This window comes from Galleria mellonella, unplaced genomic scaffold (assembly GCF_026898425.1).
Source record: "Galleria mellonella isolate WM207_F2 unplaced genomic scaffold, CSIRO_AGI_GalMel_v1 utg132, whole genome shotgun sequence".
In the NCBI taxonomy this organism is placed as follows: Eukaryota; Metazoa; Arthropoda; class Insecta; order Lepidoptera; family Pyralidae; genus Galleria; species Galleria mellonella.
Window position 1 is genome coordinate 2,689,564 of NW_026441989.1, and position 21,242 is coordinate 2,710,805.

The window sequence follows — 21,242 nt, forward strand, 5'->3', positions numbered from 1 at the left end:
CACATATTAACCATTTGAAAACAATTATGTACTTTGTTCTTACAATATTGCTGTTATATTTCACCCCGTGTTGTTTTAGGTTAAACCTACCTGGTTCTGCGTTATAATTTTATGCTCTTTGTTCTTTTAGTAGAAATCCCCCTTGCTTAACCAAATATTTCAAAATATCCAATTAAAATTTTATTGTCATCGCAAAATTAAAGTGCGTATCTTATGTTACGTGCAGTACCTAAGTCTGTATGACATAAATAGACCTTAAAGTTTAATAAAAAGTTCTATAACTTTATTTTAATTTGTTTGAATGTCGTAATTACTCCGTCTTCAACGCAATGCCATAATTTCGAATCTTACACCAAAAACTTTGTGTGTACCTATAAATAATTAGCAGGAAATGTTAACTTTCGATTAATGGAGGCAGGTTCGCTCCCTGCCACGTTGTATTCAAATGCAAAATAGGTAACAGTTGACTTATGACTTTGCCTAAACCTTCAGAGATTTTAGTAAGTATACAATTTTTTTATTATTTACATCTACTTTATTAATAGCTAATAAAATGTCTTTTTGATTTCAGAGCCACAGAAGCACATTGGGTAGTTCGTCTAGGCGCGTTACGTCGCGGCGCTTGGCCCCGGGGTCCCTGGGAGCGGGTAGCACGCATTCGTCAGATTGTCCTTCACCCACGATACGCCCCACAAGGTTTCCGCAATGATATAGCAATGCTCAGAATGGATCCAATATTACTGCACGCCAGGCTGCGACCCGCATGTTTACCGCCACTTCGAGCCCAGCCTCCCGCCGGTCAACATTGCACAGTCGTTGGATGGGGACAGCTATATGAACATGAAAGGGTTTTCCGTAAGTTCTAGTAACTTAAATTTTAGAATACTGTATTGATAGGTTTCAAAATTCTTGTAACATAGTAACTTATTATTAAATAAATTGAACAATAATTCCTGTGATGACGAAGTAAGATAACAATATGTCACGACTCCATTTCATCGCCGTCATAAGAACTACTACCATTAATACCGACTAGGTGACTTCAGTATAATCTTTCTCTTGTACTAGGCAAGTGAAGAAAAACTGAAAATAAAACACTGTAGGTATGTACCTACTTCTAGTATTGGATATATTAACTGTAATCTAGGTTTCTCATGTAACTGATATCTCTTTACTTTTATCCATTACGTCTGATCCTTGCACTAATATCTAATTGAAGGACATTTCAATAAATAGGTATGACAAACTATGTTAACCTGAATATTTTAAACATTAAAAATGGACATTTTCTTATTAAATAATCGTACGAACTTCCAATTACGTAGCATTATTATGATATCAGCCATTAACCGTCCACTACTGAAGATAGGCTTCCCCATATGAGGGCGTTTGCTAGCAGTTGCCACGCTTAGCAGGCAGGTTGGCAACCGCTTAGGATTTGGTGATGTTTTAAGATGGACACTTTTGGCCATACATTTAGTTCCCTTAGGTATCTAATATATATTTTGCCATATCCAGCGGACACTCTGCAAGAGGTTGAGCTACCAGTGATATCGACGGCGGAGTGCCGCCGCCGCACACGACTTCTGCCGCTGTACCGAGTCACCGAGGACATGTTCTGCGCTGGCTATGAGCGCGGCGGTCGCGACGCCTGCCTCGGCGACTCCGGCGGGCCGCTAATGTGCCAGGTACATAAATATCAGCAAATAGCTCAAAAAAAATACTTTTTTACTACACAAATTTTACATAATAAACGAATTTTCAAATCGATTTATTAACTACGGAGTTCTGATGTAGCAAATAAATAAAGTACGGCCGAATTGAGTTAGCATTTCCTGCTTTTTTTAAGTTATTATAAACAACATCTGTTGCGTGTATAGGTTCTCTATGCCTGTTTAAACGATTGCAAAGAAAAGTTTATTAATGAAACATGAAAAAATATCATGGACATCACGGTGTGACGCCAATGGTCTCACTCGTAGTCTCTCCAAAGTCGGATAAAAATCCATTTTTTGTACCTAACATCCTAATGCTGCTGCAACAGCTGACTTCAAAAGGGATGTCCTCAATTCAGTTGCATTTTTTTTCTTTTTTTTTTATGTTGCCTATCTCATAACTCCATCAGTTCTAAACCGTTTTGGAAAATTCTTTTTTTTGTACTGAAAGGATATACTTACAGATTGGTTCCATAGAAATTTTATAAAAACCAGTTCAGTAGTTTTGTTTTTAAATCAAAATACTTACTTGTTTTGGCATAATAGAATTCGGTTTTTATTGTGGGGCACAATCTTTAATTATTAAATACCTATTATGGTCTTGATAAATTATTTCATATTAAATACGTAAATTTCAGGAGTCAGATAGATGGTACATCTATGGAGTGACCAGCAACGGCTACGGATGCGCGCGAGCCAATCGTCCAGGAGTCTACACTAAAGTGTCCAACTACATAGAATGGATAGACAACGTGATGGCCACTTACACGGTTCAACGCAACTACACCGGCGACTACGAAACTGACGAAGACTTCTACGCGGATCTAGAAGCAGCCGAAAACAAGCGAGCTATAAGGAGAGACACGTGTAAAGGCTTCAGGTGCCCTCTCGGAGAATGTTTACCAGCGTCTAGTGTATGCAATGGATTCTTGGAATGTTCAGACGGAAGTGACGAATGGCAGTGCAACAGGCCTATACTAAATAACTCTAGTACACACGCTCCCGACTAACTTTAATATTTATACTATGTATTTTAAATTATTATAAGCCAGTACTTAGGTCATAGAGTACTTATTCGAAATTCGACTGATATCTTGTAAGTAGATTTAAGTAATGAATCTCAACTGGACCTATTTATAACGCGAGATGATAACTCATCGTACAGCTCAATTAAATATTTTGCTGAAACAATCCATGCCATATATGAATTTGGGCCCATTTGTATATATAGGTATTATTCATGCCCAAACTTGTTTTACCACTGCATGTTTACTTCTAAAAAGTATTTATTGAATTTTATGGCACACCTTTTCCGTTTGAATAAGTTTAAAATATTGGAATGGACGACGTTTGCCATGAACTATTAAAATAAAAACATAACAGTTCTATAATGTTGTCTTATTTATTTTACCAGTTCCAGTATTTAAATGAAAAATTAAATTTCATACAATAATAATACATATATCGAGCTATCAAATGTTTTATTCGGCTGATTTCGTATCAGCTATTAATTGTTAACTCCTGAATATAGGTCTCCCCATAAGGGGGAGGGGGCTTGTTAATTGTTACCACACTTGACAGGCAGATTGGCAACTGCAATTACGCTTTGGTGATGTTTTAAGAGGGACTCTGCTGTCCAGCCCCTCGATCATTAAGCTCCCTTAGTCGCCTATTACGGCATCCACTGGAAAGGAAGGGGTGGCCCATTCTATGCTGAAACCACACGACTTTCAACCTATATACTTAGTAGTTTACTACGTTTTTACAGTCACGGACATTAAAAAGACAAAAAGATTTAAAAATTAATTTAATCATTCGACAAATAAATTAACAAAATGCAAACTTGTAGGTAATACAATATTATATTTTTCCAAATAAGAATAGAATTATAAATAAATAGAAGTATATCATGGGACGACACAATTATTATTGGAATACAAAAATTATATTGATTCATATCTTATAATACTTAATTGAATATTAAATGACAATGATCATAAATTAATAAGTCTAAAATAATAATAAAATACACGGAGAAATGAGTAAACAACTAAATGTTAATTAATATAATTTGGAGAGCAGCGTTAGAAAAACGATCAAAACCGGGGTTTTAGAATCACTTAGTCACAAGATAGCGATAGTACAGATTACTAACTTCCATTATTTAAAATCGAGACAGTCACACGCCTTACATCTAACTTAACTAATCCCGTACCGGATGGTACTCCAAGCTATCAATACTTTCTGCATTATGTCAAAATTAAAATCTCAAAATACTAAAGTAAGGAACATCTTTACATTACACATAAAGGCCAGTAAATACACGAGTTATAATCTCTACGTCATATTAGCATCAAATCTTTAAATACTACCATCGAGCGAAATGAGCAAGAAATTAAGATAACGCCTTTAGATGACGATTTAATATTAACATTGAACATACGCGTGCGATGAGCCAGAGAACATGTTCGTACAGAAGAATAATTTGTGCTCTAACATCGAGACAAGCGGCAACAAGTGAACTAATATTGAACTAGACCGTGCAAAATATTATTATTAAATTAGAAAGCCTTGACTCGTCTCGAATGAGTGCTTTGTAACTTCAATGGGTTAATATATCAAATATTCATGTGCCCCAAAGGGCGATTCGCTAATTTATTGCCTTACACATTTTGGTCTATATTCTGCAAACGGAAAGAAGTATTTATTGAAACTAGAATATTTGTTCTCGGGCTTCGTTACGGCGTCCAAATATGTTATCCGTTTAGCCCTTGTTCTCGACGGGAGTGGTGGTGAGCCCGTTCCGAGGTTTATTCAACAGTGTCTTAAACTGCTCCGGAATTGGGTGCTCCGCCTGATAAAAAAGAAATTACATTGATTATCCAACATAAATTAACTGTATTTGTCCATACAGAATGTATGGTTAACGTCACAAATACAGTTATTTTGTTAACATTGCCTTTGCATTAATTTAACCGTGAAAACAGACAAATAAATGCACTATTAAAGGAAGGACGTAGAGCAGCGCCTATCGCCTGAAATATTATGCTGGTACGGATAAGCCTTATAGTTAGAAAAAAGAAAAAAACATATTTATTTATCGCTTACTAATAATAGTTACAACAGAAACATAAACCATTATAAACTAAAATAGAAAAGAATAATTAATAATATCTAATATAATTTCTAGAAATAGCAAAAATAAACTTATGTAAGTTACAAAATAATTCCTACCTCACGAGGTACTTAACGTGAAATAAAACAGATAAAAGTGGATTCGTAAATACAGCGTAAAAACGGTGAGTGATCTCACTAGATTATCCCCAAACCGTATAAAATATCGTATAGCCGTCAGTAGCTTGATAGATTGATTTACACATAATCTTACATATTTAATAGATAACATAAAAGCTTGTTTCTGACAAAATACAATATGTCGAATTTTGGTGAAAATGATTGATATCCACGATGTGACCTCTACACAAGGCAAAAATATATTTTATATATAATGTATCTCAATCAATATACTAATAAAATTTGATATTAAATTATAAAATATCTGCATATAGTATCGATGTGCGTTTGGTGAAAACAAAGTCTTATGTATCTAATTTATTTAATAGACAACATATTATGTTATTTAACATTTAGGCAAACGCGATCAGATTTCTTATGACAATATATCATGAAAACGTTTATCCAAATTACACTATACAGAAGTATGTGGTCACTAGCGCGAATATGGAGAGGTATAAACAAACCAATCATAATCAGACAGATCGTGCACTAATTATGAGAGAAATCAAGAGTTATCTATCCCTCTATCTTATATATATCAAGCAAGATATATATAAGATAGAGGGCATTTTACACTCAGTCCTCTCTGCATGATCTTTAATACAAGATATTTCTTAAGGTGCCTTCTTAGAATCACTTCGTGATAAAGAATTTATATCAAATCATTCACTCATCATACCGAAACATTTTTAGGGGAAATTAACTAAATGGATTATTAATTCCATGTTTCTTTATTGAGATTGAATGAGAACTAATTGTAGGGAAGATACTTACATAGTCGCCATTGCCCTTGGGTACGAGCACGTTCATCTCCGAAGATTTGGAGCTGACGATTTCGACGTCAAGCGACTCTGGTGACAAGTAGATTTGGCACCCGTCGGTCTTATCGATGGATATAGTTGGCACCTTACCCAACACCTGCACAATTACAAAAACAATAACAGGTAAATAAGCAAGCTAAATGAACAATCTTGTGAAACCAAATTAAACTCGAACTCAGAATCTATTTTCTCCTAGTCGTTTCATAAAAACAAATATCAATCTTGATGAAAACTGGTGACCATGGCCTATAAACATGAACAGCATTATAGGTATTATAGAATACACAGTGACGCTCAAGCGCGTCACACGGGGACAGAACTCTCCAAGCAGACGTTTTTCATACAGTCTCCCTCTGATAGATATATTGCGTCAAAGATATACCTATGTAAAACCTCACCGCTAATCGTTCTATTTACAACTATTTTCAAGAAAAAACCCGTATGTAAAATTTCAAAACGTATCATTCCATTCAATGTTTTTGTTGACATTATTACAAATCAAACAAATACAATAAGATTCTCGATACAAGACTATTGTATATTCTACCACAATATAGGTTCTCATAATTCACTTTGAACATACTTATAGTCCTTTGTCGTAGACATTTATGTATTTAGGATGTGTAATCTTGTATAACAAAAGATCCAATTTCGAGTAAAATATAATACATTGGAATCTTATTTCAACAAATATTAATCATATATTAATTTACATAAGTATCCGTTTCTGGAAATTACATTCCATAAAATCTGACAGAGTTTATTGTAATCGGTATGTTATGTCAAGTCGGGGTTCTGTGACAGCATTCACGAAACTAGACAGTTTTCTGCGAGGAGCTCAGTAGTAATATTTAATTACTATGAAATGAATACTATGTTAGTTAATTACTATGAAAGTATCCAAACTTTATAAATTCTTCTTATACATATTTTTTTTAATAACTACCATTTATAAATAAGTCACAGGAATACTGATGGTAGCGGAATAATACAAAAAAAAAATCTAATGAACTACTAACCAGTGGATTTCGGAAAAATAACACTTAGTCTAGTAAAATACTTGTGTTAATTTTTTAACGATGTCTAATATGTAACGGAAATTTTATAAACTGTAAATTATTTTATTTATTTATTCACTGTTTATTGGACCATTTAAATAATAATGCAAAACAACATACATATATACTTATACTGACGTAATTCAATACGTTAATCGACTGCTTTTTATCCTGGTCTATTAATATAACACAATGACGCGAACAAAATCACAAGTAAAAGCTAGTATTATGTACACACGAAAAAAGGATATTTATAGAACAACACGTACTTCACATTCATTCTCATTTATATATTTTTGATTATTCAATGACAGAATGTATAAAAGAAAATTTCAAAGATAGAACCACTCAGTTCATAATGTCAAATGTCCGATGTCAAAGTGTACAGACAAAAGCGTTTTCAAAATGTATTATACAATTCATAGAAATGCGTAATAAGGATTGCTTTTTATATGTTTTTAGATGCTGACTTTATTAGTTATTGTGGCGGCATTAGTGTTGGGCTATCGACCAAAACACATGACGACTGTCGTAGACAATGTTGGCCCCAGTCAAGTACTGGCTAACGGAGTGTGGGGCTTTAGTCATAACTGGGATGTAATCTTGGAACAATATGGAGTACCATTCATGCACGGTTGCATACGTTTCCTATACTCGATTTATGTGAGGCTCACTTTTACAAACACGGTAAGGCGAATTTAATATTCTTTCGCTACATTTGCCATCCATGGAATAGAAAATTGCATTGACCCTTATTCTAATAAACACAAATTGCCTATAAATTAAGCAATAAATGTATTACTTGTAGTCTGTACATACATATACATACATATTGAATAACGAAACCAGATTAGGTTTATGTATTAAATATATAATCTGGTAGCACGCACATATTTTATTAATAGTACAGAGTCCAAAACATCAATTCTAAGAACCTTCAAATATTTTAGAAGGATATAAATTCCGTGTATTTTTTAAATACTTGGCATATTTGTAAAAAAAAACTTTTTATCGAAATAACAATGCGTAAAAAAAAACAAATAGCTAGAGTAAAAGACTCATTTTACTAATATAATAAAATTTTATCTGAATGATGATCTGTACATAGGGCATTTAAAAAAAAAATTACGTAAGCAATTTTAATAGCAATAGAAGCCAAAACAACATTTTCTACAGATTTTATCTGTTTGTTTATTTGTTTTGTCATTACACAAAAATTCCTGTACCACATTGAATGCGATTTTAACTGTTGTGACCCTGAAGGTCTAACTTACAAACTAGTGTAAGTTTTATTCTGATAAGCCGTCTATTTAATTAAATGGACGGCTTATCAGAATAAAACTTACACTAGTTTGTAAGTTAGAAAACCAATGGGATTTCCTACTTCATATACGCGCCTACGAAGCAGTATCCTTATTAAGGATAAGCAAGCTGAAGTGACAACGGGTTTCTTACATAGCTCGAAGAACCGACAACCGACAGCGAAGGTTCTTGGGTCGAGACCCTGTACGAACAAACGTAGTGTAGGCCGATTACCCCTTCCCCCATTAAATGGAGTGACGACCTCAAGTGCATTGCAGTCAGTCAGTGGATGCAGGTGACTCTGGCCTGTTCTTATGATAGAAAATAATAGATAATGGCTAAGATGACGATGATTATAAGATAGAAATATAAAATTAAGATTTTAGTTTTTTTTTTTTATTAATTAATCACATCTGCGTCTTTTAAAGGACGGCTCATATTTAATTAATTAAAATGCGGAATTTTGTAATAATATGGCTTTTGTAGTTGATTACAGTCATAATTCTATTGTCACTTAAGACTTATAATGTACTTTGACAGTTATTAATTAATTGTATAAAACAAACTCTGATATAATGAATTGTTAACAATATTTAACCTCCAGTTCCATGAATTCATTGCGATTTCATTAATAAGTTCCATGAATTTAATAAATCTAGTTTCAGAGCGTTTCTCACATATTCTGTTTTTGTAGGCAATATTCCTTATCAAATATGTGCCAACTGGATTGTATATGTACAAATTAATTAAAAGAATTTATGTAACTTCGAGAGAAAGAATCAAACAGAAACAAATAGAATTGGAGGATATACAGCTGCAGGTTTGTACGATTCATGACTTTTTTTAATAGGTATGGAATACGAGATGGTGAACGCCACCTGGGCTATCGGTGTACGTTGGCAGATATCAGTGAAGGATAGTAAGTGAAGGATAGTAAGTGATGATGAATCCAGGTTAGGTGGTCTATCGTGACGCATTAGAATGGAATTTATCACGATAATTTCCAAGGACTACGTGAAGGTCGATCTGATATTGCTATCAATGGGACCACTAGTCTTTATTACTAACAATCGCTCCCCTTGTACGAGGTTTTAAGATGGATATACAATAGTTTTATATTAATACATAAAAGTTTATCTTTTAAGATAGAAAAGCATCTTATCGTTAGATTACTTGGAACTAATTATATGTAAAATTTTATTTATTTATTTATTTTTATTTAATACTTTATTGTACACATTAGTTATAAAAATATGACAGAGGTAAACAAAAGTACAAAGGCGAGCTTAACTCTGATAGAGTTTTTATATCAATGAAATGAATTATTGTCATTATTAAATTGGTGTTCGTGAGAATATTACGACTTTCGATTGGAATGGATAATGAAGTAATAAATGATATCCTCCATGATACTAACGTGAATTTGATACCACCTATCACAAAAAAAAAATTGTCAAATGTCGAGTAGTTTCTGTATACAAAACTTAGTTAAGACTGCTTTCTCTTGGACCATAAACTAACATAATGACTTTATACAAATATTAAAACAAAACTTTATACGACTAGGTAGTAATCTATTTTCCAAACAGATTCAGTAGGATTGCTAGACACAATAATAAGTGATTTTCTCTATCAACAATTTCTAGTACTAAATAAAATCACAACGCCTGATAAAGATCAACACCTGTTTCATACAGGCTTTTTAAATACATTTTATTTAACAAGCGTTAAATAAAATATAAGCACACACAGCTAATTAGCTGCAGAAGGAATGCATCAATTAAGTGATGCAGGCAATTGCAAGCTATCCAATCTCGTCAATGGTGCGGTAGGGGAAATTGGTCTTTTGATGCATTATTCTGGTTAACGCGTTACTACACTACACCTTTGTAGGCAAAAGGATCAAAGGAGTAATTTTATTCCATTTTGAATGTTTGTTTGTATTGGTGGAATAATTTATAACCCATATTCAGAATTAACGTGTAGGATAGTTTCTTTCGTAATTTATGCAGGCAAATTCGCGAATTACAACTTAATAGATAACAATATACGACGAAACAGATCCAAATAGCGAAGACGAAGTTGTGCGTGCGTGATGCGGAAATGACGGAGCGCGTGGAGGAACTGCGGCGCGGCGTTGAGCGGCTGCGGCGAGTGCGTGCGCGGGTGCGTGGTGTGATCGCGTCCGACGACGCGTTACGGCAGACACTACACGTCGTGCACGCTCACGCCGATACTAGCCCCGACGAAGGTACCGCTTGTACTAAACTAATCCATAGTAACATTGCTATCGTTTTTATTTAATAATAAGTGCGACACACTCATTGATAGAGGCCATAGTAGAGATGCTAGTCGTACGAGGATGCCCCAAATCCTTATGCTTGGAGCTGTTTGGAGTTTCACTTTGGATACAAAACGTGGAATTCCGCAGAAGAATTTTGATTCTATCTATAGTAACCGATATAGTCCTGAAAGTCTGCAAACTAATGCGGCAATGACCGGCCATATGGCTATTATAAAAATGTTAAAAGCATTTTTTATGCAACTTACAATGGCAAACAAGCTGACGGCTCACCTGATGGAAAGTGGTAACCGTAGTCTATAGACATGAGCAGTACCATGAACATAATAGAGTATACTGTTTCGCCCATTATAACCCCCATGCGTTACCATTCCTGAGGACTCAGGTGTTATTCGTCTGTGCCCTGCAAATTCACTGTTATATCCCGCCCTTCAAACCGAAACACAGCCATACAAACACAACTTCTCATGGTAGAAACACGAATGGGACAGAGGTGTCCAAGCAAACGACTTTTGTTCAGTCTTCCTCTGGTAAAGCATAATCGTGTTAATACTTTTGAAATATATTTTTTAAATAAGGCTTTGCCAAATGGTATTTTCCACACGTTTCAGATCGAGACTTTATAGCAGAACTGCTGAAAGATTTGAAATGCGACCAAGTAGCGATTTCAGAGAGACAACCTGAGAACTTGGAGTGTGGGGAGCATGTACAGACCGAAACCAACACGTCTGAGAACAGCGTCTACTCGTCGGCGAGCGATGTGGAAGTACAACAGGATTATCGAGTCAAGATCGTCAGGGTGACCAATGTATATAAAGTCGCATATCTAAAGCACTATATTAAACAGAAGAGACTACGTCGCGCGACTAAACAAGCGCTGCTGAAGAAGAAGGTAACATTTTGAAAGCCTGTATTTTTATATAAAACTTAGAATATATAGTAATGGTAACTATACACATATATACATAAACAGTATCATATACATGAATATAATTCTATGGTTCAAATAGTTAATCATAACATTATGAAATTTGGTGTTGCTTAATAATAAATAGTTGCAGATGGAAAGCATAAAGAAACTTCTGGAAGATTGGCAGAAGACGCTCAACATGGTAATCAATACCAAACTGACGCTACTGAATATGGATTCTCACGTTGACGCCGCCTCACAAGAGGCCATGGGAGATTTTTCAAAGCCCAATTTAAGAGAATCTTCAGATTCCGACAGCGATTTTAAGAATGGAACAGAAATGTGCAATGATGAATATGGTCTGAGTTGGACTCAGCATCCCTATCGTAACTATGCTTATGAGGTAATTAAAAACAAAAATAATCCTTTCAAAGTTGTTAATAAAATATAATTCTGGAAATTGCTTTAATTGTTTTAAACGAAACACGTATCCAAGTTAGACTGATCAAATTTCCTATATAATGAAAAGTTTGTGAATGCCTTTGACCTTTTCTAAATTAACGACCTTTTCTAAACACAGTTATGGAACTTGCTTAACTAAATAAACCAAAACTCGATATAAAAAGAACTGAAAAATTTATTTACATTGTTTTATATTTTGTTTCAGGATATCCCACAGACCGCCGTATCTCGGGAATTTTACGATACTCAAGGGTTCGTCGCCGATTCAACATTCCCATTTTGTAATTATGCGAAATCAAGCAAACTTTGTACACTAATGGAAGAAACAACGAGTCAAGTGGCTATTGAGGAGATAAAACACGATGACGACGAAGATAGTGTTTGCCAGGAACTTGAGATATAATCTTTGGATTATTTAATTCTGAAAATAACATTTATTGCGATTATTATTATATTTTTTATCATAATTTATAACGGAGTAAATCTTTAGAATTTTTTTATAAAACTTTAGTTATTTTTACATCAAGCACATAGACTGATTTCCACTAACACCCCACTTCTGAGTATAGATGTTTATCCATTAAAAGCAGAATATTACTATTCTATTACCTTGCTAGCCAGATGACATCGTTTTATTTTTAATTTTTTATATTTGTGATGGGCGTGTTTACAACAATTATTTATTCTTTTGATTTTCATTAAACTTTATTGAAACAGATCTATAGTACAAGTTCTGCATTGTCTAGACTAGATGGCGCTGTGCAATAAGTCTTATTATTGTGTCTTGCAATAAATACTTATTATTTTGATAACAAACAGCGCAACCTTAAACCACCTCTTTCCATCAGATGGGCCGTCAGCTTATTCGCCATTTTAAATATTCTTAAAGAAAACTGACCTGCATCTGCACAGACTGGCAGTTGACGAACTCGATGCTGGCGACCAGGTTGTCAAATACGACCGCGCACTTGGTGCACGAGTCAAGCACCACGCCGTTGATCTTGCCGCGGACGGTGAGCGCCGAGTCGCGGCACCGGAACATGTACACCACGTTGTTCATGTCTGCGTTCTCGACCACCAAGTTGGAGTTGCCCTTTTGGTACTCCTGTGGGAATAAATAAATATTTAATTACATTTGTGTCTTATTATGGATATAGGGAGTGTTCTAGCAGTGGCTCTGAAAGTTTTCATTAAAAAACATGGATCGAAAAGCGATAAAAAAAATGTAAGCTTCCCCTAATACTAACATGGTGCGTCCAGCTATTTAGTATGGGATTATTTATTCCCGAAACTTCTATATTAATATATTTGATAACATAGGTTAAGTTTACATTCCGCGAATAATTTCGATTTCACCTTATCGTATAGCTAGAATTATTATCAGTTGAAGTAGCAATAGACCGGCTATGTAAATGGAGAAATGAAATGTAATATTGTATTAACATTATTCTATAAGTGGAGGCTTAATCTGGTGTCTAGTGAGGGGAAGGGATTGTTTGTAATGTGGGCTACCACTCCCATTGCGATCCTGACAGGTCGACCTCCACGTGGTTCCTGGAAACCATCGTGCTGAATTCCAGACGTATTCATCACGATAGGCTAACTGACCTGCTTTTTCATTCTCACTTATTATCCCTCACTGGTGCCCGTACCAGCGTATACCGTTAGCTTAGGCGGGGTCACTATTCCATTATCATCCGTAAAAAAGCTGGTATCTGGTTGTGTTAGAAATAGGTTTATTTTCATACAGCTATAAACTACTGGCCGATTGTAATTTAAAAAAGATATGGGTTCTAAATTAAGTTGACACACTCTTAGAAAAAATCGTTACTTTCTGTATTTGCTCTTGTATCAAATTTTATCGTACTTTTGTATTGTCTTTATCCTATTCTCTTCCACTACGGAAATATTAGCTGATATCTCAAACTAAATACAAACAAGTTGGTTACATAAGTAATAATATATACACTGATGAGTTACATGTTCATAAGGGTTCATAAGGATTGTATGATATAAATTCTTCACGCTATTCCGTCGGACTACTACGAAATCTCTAGAAAGTCCATATTATATATATAATATGGACTTTCCATATTATATATATCCAGTAATTCGATTTCTCCTTAACCCGAAAAATAACACTTACAATGAGCCACTTCTTGCCATCGCGCGTGAATACGGGAGGCTTATCCGGGAAGGAGCCGGCGCCGGGCTGCGGCAGTGACTTGGCGGGCACGGCGGGTCGGCTGGCGGCCGCCGGCTTGAACGGCGCCGGGCCTTGGCGCAGTTGAGGGTTCTTATGTGTCTGCATATCCGCCGTCACTTTACGCAGGCCTAATAGAAAAAAAATACCATCAATAATAGAATGAAGCGACGATGACCCGCGACCCTAAAGACTATCCTTAATCTATGACCGCAACCCTATCAATTGAGACTCTGTCGTTGAAGCTATTCTATATTAGTTATTCTATATTCTATATTAGTATTTTCATCATTGAATAGTGACATTTCATAAATCGTTTACACGTAATATTAACGAATCGATTTCTATTAACTATTTCATTAAGAATATTCAACGTAACTTATTAATAGATTTAATAATTTTATTAAAACTTAGATCAGACAAATATAACATAAAACTATTTTGTTTATCATTCGACAAGTAAGCTGACAAGTAAAATGCCAATACGAACTTTGTATAGAACTTCGATCGAAGGACTTCTCAACTTCAACGATATTTGAACAGTTCATTGTTTTTACGAGAATCAAGTCAGAAGTTCAATTATTGGCTTACGAGAATGCCGATTTAATTTCGTATTAAGTACATATTGTATGTAGTAATAATATTACGTACCTGCTGACGTATACAATTACAGAATTGTACATAAAAAAGTTTGTACTTAATATGTATGGAATATTACATATAAGAATGATCAAATATTTTATTGATGAAAATATATTTGGCATCATACACTTAAGATTTTCTCTTACATTTAAAGATATTTATTTATTAACAGCTTATTTGGAAAGATCCAATGAATGAATCTTATATTTTATGTATGAGGGAAGCCAATAAAAGTAGTTCTACATGTCTTTATGAAGATCACCATTCTAAATCTACTTGTCAATTTTATGAAGATTAACACGTTCACGCCGGGGCCGACTTTAATGTTTAATAAATAAACGTAAAATTTTCATTATTTCTAACAGCACAATCGAATACGTACCACCGGTGGTACACGCCGCCAGATAAGACAATCTAGTGCGTACCGCCGGTGGTACGCGCCGTCCAATGAGACAGTCTATCGCGGGCCACCGGTGGCCCGCGCCGGCGTGAACGTGTTTTTACAATAATATAGCGACAGACAGACATGTGGAAAATATTCTGGAACTTGCCATAGACTTGTATGCCTTAAATAATGAGTACTATAATAAAGTTCTATTGTGGGATAAAGAAGCGAGAATTGCCCCTAATCTAATACGCAGGCCCTAAAATTATAAATATAAATTTGTGAGATTTGATTATGCCAATTCAAACTAGTTAAAATTGTTCCAAGTTCAAATTACAAACTAGCACTTAAGAATCTCACAGGCCTGTTTAAAGAGGTCTTTAGTGTACATAAATGTTTTAAAAGATAGCTTAAGGGCTGTTGTGCCATTTACACAAAGGGTCCTAATTAGATAATGCTTTTGTCCTCTGTGCTTTTGTCTTAGAAAGCTGGTGCTTTTATGTAGTAGTGTTTTTGTTATGTAGGTACATACAAAATCCTGTATTCGTAAGATAAATAAAATATTGTTATACTCGAAGGGATTTCCTACAGTCAACATTGAGAACGTTTTAATAGAAAAGAAAGAAAACAAAGAAATTCTTGATATCGACAAATGATAAATGTATAACAATATAGTTAACTACAGAAATCCAAATTGTTGAGATCAAACCTATAGCTCAAAGCACCAAATATGCGGTTTTCCGGGAAGAAAACTTTATTAGTATTATGCTCGCTTTTTGTGCGTGATCTTTTCCTGCTTTATATAATCTCCAATGTAATTTATGTTGCGAATAGTTTTATTTAGCCCACAACACATTATCACTATATAGCTGTTTCTATGGAAGAAAAAAAAGGTTAACAATAATGGTGCAGTGATCCGAATTTAGATATATTTAGTTAAGTGTGAGTTAGTGTGCATGTGTCTGTGTGTGTATTATATATATAAATAAATATATTTCGCTTAACATACTGCTGGTGATGCCCTCGCCCTGGTTGATCTCTGCGAAGAGAGCGCTCCTATCATCGATAGCAAGATTGGAGAAGTCAACATCTGGCAGCACAGGCGGCGGTGGTGGCATACCTCCAGGGGGTGGTGGCGGAGGGGCCCCTGCCCCCTTGCCTGCACCAAACAAGTGAAAAGATAGATAAAGCATTTAGTTTACAGTCACACACAGTCAAAGGCACGAATAAAGAGCAAAATAACTAATTTAATGTAATAGAAAATTTTTGACTTTGTGTACTGTTGTAGGAAATAGCAGTGCAAATAAAGCAGTGTAAATTTTCTTCAAAGGTCATAAAAAGCACAATTGTTTATCATTTTTAAATAGAAACTGATAACATTACTTTTTTTAAAATCACGTATTTTAACAATATCTTGTTTAAGCGACTTGCTACGTTTGTATAGACACAAGAAACGCAGCAAGCATTTATTGTGTCTAAACTACTAAGGTGCTGTGACTGGCATTCAAATATATGCGTATTAAAGCTTTCAGATGCTGAAGCCTCTGAGGTTAAAGCTAAAAGTATCGTGTGTGCTCTGGTCGTAAAAAGCAAATATTGATTTTCAAATATCTCCCGCAGTGGTGTGCAACTCTTACTAATATTAATGTGAAAGTGAGTTTGTTTGTTTAAGTTGGTTACCTCTTTGCAGTTTAACTGCTTAATCAATTGTTATGGCATTTGGTATACACGTACTATATAAGATAGAGTAAAACCTAGGATACTTTTACAGTCACGCGGACGAAGTCGCGGGCATTACCATCTTTGTAAACTAAGATATTAAGCCTTTGAACCCTGTAATTTCACTGTCATATCCCAACCTATGTTACCATGTAGCCCCAGCATAGAATAGGCCACCCCATCCTTTCCCGTAGGAGTCGACTAAGGGAGGGCAAGGGATGGGCAGCAGCGTCCCTTTTAAAACATCTCCAAAGCCTAATGCGGATGCCAATCCGCCTGCCAAGCGTAGCAATTACTGGCAAAACCCCCCTAGGCTTATGTTTAGCAGTGGACAGTTAAGGGCTGATATGATGATCCCAATCCATTCTTTCAAAAATAACACAACCATGTAAAGACAACTGCTATGTGACACAAGAATGACGGAAATACCTATGTACCCGTAGATATCTTATGTATAATCTCCATCTAGTAAACATAATTGCATATATACATACAACACTTAAATATGCTAAAATATGAGCAAGCGAAATACGTCGCTCAAGGGGCCGGATTCTCCACAACAGACGTATATTAGCTATACAGGTATCGCTGTTATTCAGCTTCAAAGATTCTGAACTTCGCACAAAGCGGTGCGTATATCTGCGAGCGTATTTTAATTATTTAAATAAATTGATGGAGGAGTACCTTAGGCAGCTTACAGATGAACACTAAAATAAGTTCAAAATTGCTATATTTACAAATAAAATATGCAGAACACAACAGGCACAAGCAATTTATACATGTAATTTACAATGTCAATTATATACATAAGTTTGGCCTCTAAGTAGGACTGCAAATCGCAGATTTGAGGCAGCTCTAACTCTTCATTTATTTTCGCCCTCAAGATACGCCGAAAATAAACATAATATTTAATAGCTTTTCCTCGTTAACTTTGTGTTTTATATTTTTATTAATATTACTAGCTGTATTCTACGGCCTCGCCCTCGTGAATCAGTGCATAGTGTCCTGAGCACTAAGTAAGGATACAACTTACACATATAACAAATTTATTCCATATCCGTTCCGTAGTTGGCGAGTGAAAGAATAACAAACAACCATCTATCTATCCATTCACTCATATATCGACACAATTTTTTGTATCAATAGGATTAACAAATTCGATCTCCTTAAACAACGAATATAGATTAGATGAAATATGATTATTAAGAATAATATATAATTATAATTTGCAGTCGGAACGTTAAGTTTACTATAAGGATAATAATCTACAAATGTCTCAGACTACACCATCAGGTATTATAGTAGACATATTTACTTACCTGTGGTAAATATAAATATGAAACATATTTCAAAATTTCATTACTTTGACTTTTGGAATACAAAAATTTTTAAAAAGTAAGTAGACAAATATTACCGTTACTAAGCGACCCGCCCTGGCTTAACTCGGCCACGCCGTAAAGCGCCCGAAGCGTCGTTTTTCCAGCTTTATTAGGGAATTTAGTTAACTTTCTATTTAGGTGTATTAAATAACTCCAATATTAGAACTCTGACCTTCACAACAATAAATTTGCAATAATGGAGAAGGCCATAATAAATTCATCAGGAAGTTTGGCAGGCAGAAACGAAACGACGGCCCAGGAATTTACTATTGAGGTATTAGAGAAGCGTGACTCATAATTTTCAGCCTTATATAAGATTATAGGACAAGGTATTGCAAACGTTTATATATGTATGAAGTTTGTCACCGTTTCCAAACTTCTGATACCCAAATAACCTATTTTAAACAAAGTTAACACATAGTTGGTTAACTTCAGAACTATAATTCGGTGGGATAACAAACTCCGTTAATGAATAGTTTGACAAGCTATTGACCCTGTTTTTAAGTGACTACCAAAATGAGACAGATTACCCGTACTTTCTGTTATAAATACAGTTTATGTTAGTCCCATATTATAATAATTTTAGAAAGTTTGAAATTGCCGTTTTCTTTACAAACAATTTACAGAACACCTACACAAAAGGCAACGCCAATCAAGCAATGTACTAAAATGTTGAAATAAAAACTACTGAAAGAAATATATCAATAGATAAAATTATTTAAAGCTACCATTCTGTACCTAATCAGGGGTCAATTGGAATAAAGAATATACAAACGAACAACCAGCGAATGATGGAGTCTAACAACTGTTATCAAAAAACATAACCAAAATATGGAAACTATTTTTCAATATTTCATACAAAATCGATCACATGACAGATAGCGCGGTTTGCATGAAGGGAAATCTTGAGGAAAGTTGAATTTTAGATTGTTGTAACCTTACCATATAGTATAATTATAAATTTGATTATTTTCTGTGTAAATAAGTGGTTTATCTGGCGTTAATATTTATAAATACTTATATATAATTAGTTAATAAATAATTATGTTATGATATCTATTTACTTATCATTACAGATATTATAAATGTAAAAATAAGCATATTTGTTATATCGTAGAACATTAGTCTGAATAAATCATCATGAAATTTCCTACACAAGCTACTTACGCGGTCCGGCGGCGTAAAGTTAGCACATAAAAAATAAGTTCATAAGCTAACAAATAAACACACAAACTTATCATTAAAACATTTGTAATGTATATAATAACTATATAATTGTAATTAAATAACAAATATTTAAACATGAAAATATGAACTTTTACATTTATATTAATGGTTCTAATATAATATATAGGGTAACTATCTTATAGAATTTTGTTACAAACCATTCAATTATGTGAGTACGAACAATTAAAGATTGTATCCCACAATTTCAATAGTGAATAAACCAGCTATTTTAATTGAAAAACTAGACTATTGAAGCGATTTTGATACAATTTCTATGGGACGAATCTGTAAGTATATCCTTTCAAACAAAACAAGAGTTTTCCAAGTCGGTTTAAAACTGATAGAGTTATAACAAACATCAATAATAATGCAGCCGAATTGAAAACATTATTTTTAAAGTCTTTCGAAAAGATATTTCACAGTTTTCACTATATAATAAACAAGCTCCCTTCATGCAAACGTATTGTTAGATGATTCTTACTAGATGGAGCGACGATCTGAAAAGTTTTGCGGAGAGTCGATCGATACGAATGGTTCCTTGTGGCAGTTACATGTCAGCAATGAACATGTAACGCTGGATTTTAACAAAACAAGCATAAAGTAAGCGCTCCAGGTAATGGTAAAACTGTACCTAGCTAAAACCTATTTGCTGGTGCAACACATATATAATGTAATATTGAACTTAGATTTTAAGATCTAGTATGTAAAATTATCTAAACAATGTAAAAACAAAAATGTAAAATACATAAAAACAAATAAAATCTCTATCTGTTTATGTTACTATGGAATAATACATATAAACAGTTTATTGCCTTTTGACGCCTTAACGGTTCAATCAATAGTCATAAAATTCAATATACACGTACAATTTGGAATGAAAAAGGATATAGAATACTACTTATTCCGGTCTATAAACATATTCCGGTTACTCGGACAAAGTCGTGTGTAAAACCTAGTTAATAAATAAACCAGCATTGCAGAAGTATAAAGTTATTGTTTATAAGATAATTATAAACGTAATAGATTATTACATTTCTAATTTTTAAACTGTAAAATTAAAAATATAACATGTATAATCAAAAACAACCATGAATTTTGTGAATATAAATTACGGATAGCAGATATTATTGATCATACATACGCAATAAGTATACGACACATAGGTACATTTAAAACAGGCAAGTAAACCCATACTTGTGTGCGCTATAAACATCGCAGCTTTTCAGCAAAGCCTATACGAATAATGTTATTTCCCATATTTCCATTTCCCTTTTTGCTCATTCAAAGTAAATAAATTATTCTCACACCCTCCATTGATCATAATATACCGTATCCGATACATTTTATGATAAACAAATAACGTAGAAGTTTGCCCTAGTGACCAGGTGAGTTAATTGGTTGTTAAAATATTCATGAATTTGCATAACACTAATGAACAAATTTTCATGTCAAGGGGATAGGTTAAGGGTGGGATTCCAATTCACTACAGAATACATAACGAGCGTTACACGAAAAATGTCGGTATGCCATAATTACAAATATATTAAGACTTTATAATCCACTCATTATGTTTAACTGAAGTTCGAATTTAAAACCTAAAATAATATTATAAAAAAGAAAGATTTAATTTTTTGTATAGATAAATTGAAAAATATTTAAAGAATTTTAAAATAACAAGCATCAGCAAGTAACATGGGCTGTACTTTATTTAAAAAAAGTAAGTTAACAATCTATCTATGTACCTATGCGAAACCGGAGCGAGTCGCTAATAAAATATTCAAAGTCAATGGACACGTGCAATTACCAAAATCCATCGAAGC

At 34.1% G+C, this 21,242-nt stretch overlaps 3 protein-coding genes across 5 annotated transcripts in view; 2 read left to right on the top strand and 1 right to left on the bottom strand.

Annotated features, from left to right (window-relative positions):
- LOC113518140 (uncharacterized) overlaps positions 1–3,100 on the top strand; it is a 72,289-nt gene extending 69,189 nt beyond the window's left edge. For both annotated transcript variants that reach the window (XM_031913101.2, XM_026902919.3), the window contains exons 11-13: positions 572–855; positions 1,519–1,688; positions 2,354–3,100. In XM_031913101.2, the coding sequence (XP_031768961.2) occupies positions 572–855; positions 1,519–1,688; positions 2,354–2,725 (826 nt within the window). In that variant the 3' untranslated portion in view covers positions 2,726–3,100. The remainder of the gene's footprint in view (positions 1–571; positions 856–1,518; positions 1,689–2,353) is intronic.
- Positions 3,101–3,507: 407 nt separating this feature from the next.
- LOC113518570 (adenylyl cyclase-associated protein 1) overlaps positions 3,508–21,242 on the bottom strand; it is a 39,961-nt gene continuing 22,226 nt past the window's right edge. For both annotated transcript variants that reach the window (XM_031912964.2, XM_026903552.3), the window contains exons 5-9: positions 16,107–16,256; positions 14,014–14,201; positions 12,766–12,972; positions 5,787–5,930; positions 3,508–4,569 (exon numbers count right to left, since the gene is read on the bottom strand). In XM_031912964.2, coding sequence (XP_031768824.2) covers positions 4,480–4,569; positions 5,787–5,930; positions 12,766–12,972; positions 14,014–14,201; positions 16,107–16,256 — 779 coding nt within the window. In that variant the 3' untranslated portion in view covers positions 3,508–4,479. The remainder of the gene's footprint in view (positions 4,570–5,786; positions 5,931–12,765; positions 12,973–14,013; positions 14,202–16,106; positions 16,257–21,242) is intronic.
- Positions 7,376–12,340, top strand: LOC128202428 (uncharacterized). Its single transcript, XM_052902739.1, has 6 exons — positions 7,376–7,578; positions 8,888–9,013; positions 10,255–10,444; positions 11,107–11,387; positions 11,557–11,808; positions 12,073–12,340. Exons 1-6 carry the CDS (start codon positions 7,411–7,413, stop codon positions 12,268–12,270), a joined length of 1,215 nt encoding a protein of 404 aa, XP_052758699.1. The 5' UTR covers positions 7,376–7,410; the 3' UTR covers positions 12,271–12,340.

Bases quoted from the DNA above. Each gene is read 5' to 3' on its own strand.
- LOC128202428 (XM_052902739.1), top strand. From the start codon at position 7,411: ATGACGACTGTCGTAGACAATGTTGGCCCCAGTCAAGTACTGGCTAAC. The intron at 11,388-11,556 runs GTAACATTTTGA...AAATAGTTGCAG, and splicing joins AAGCGCTGCTGAAGAAGAAG to ATGGAAAGCATAAAGAAACT. The intron at 11,809-12,072 runs GTAATTAAAAAC...ATTTTGTTTCAG, and splicing joins ATCGTAACTATGCTTATGAG to GATATCCCACAGACCGCCGT.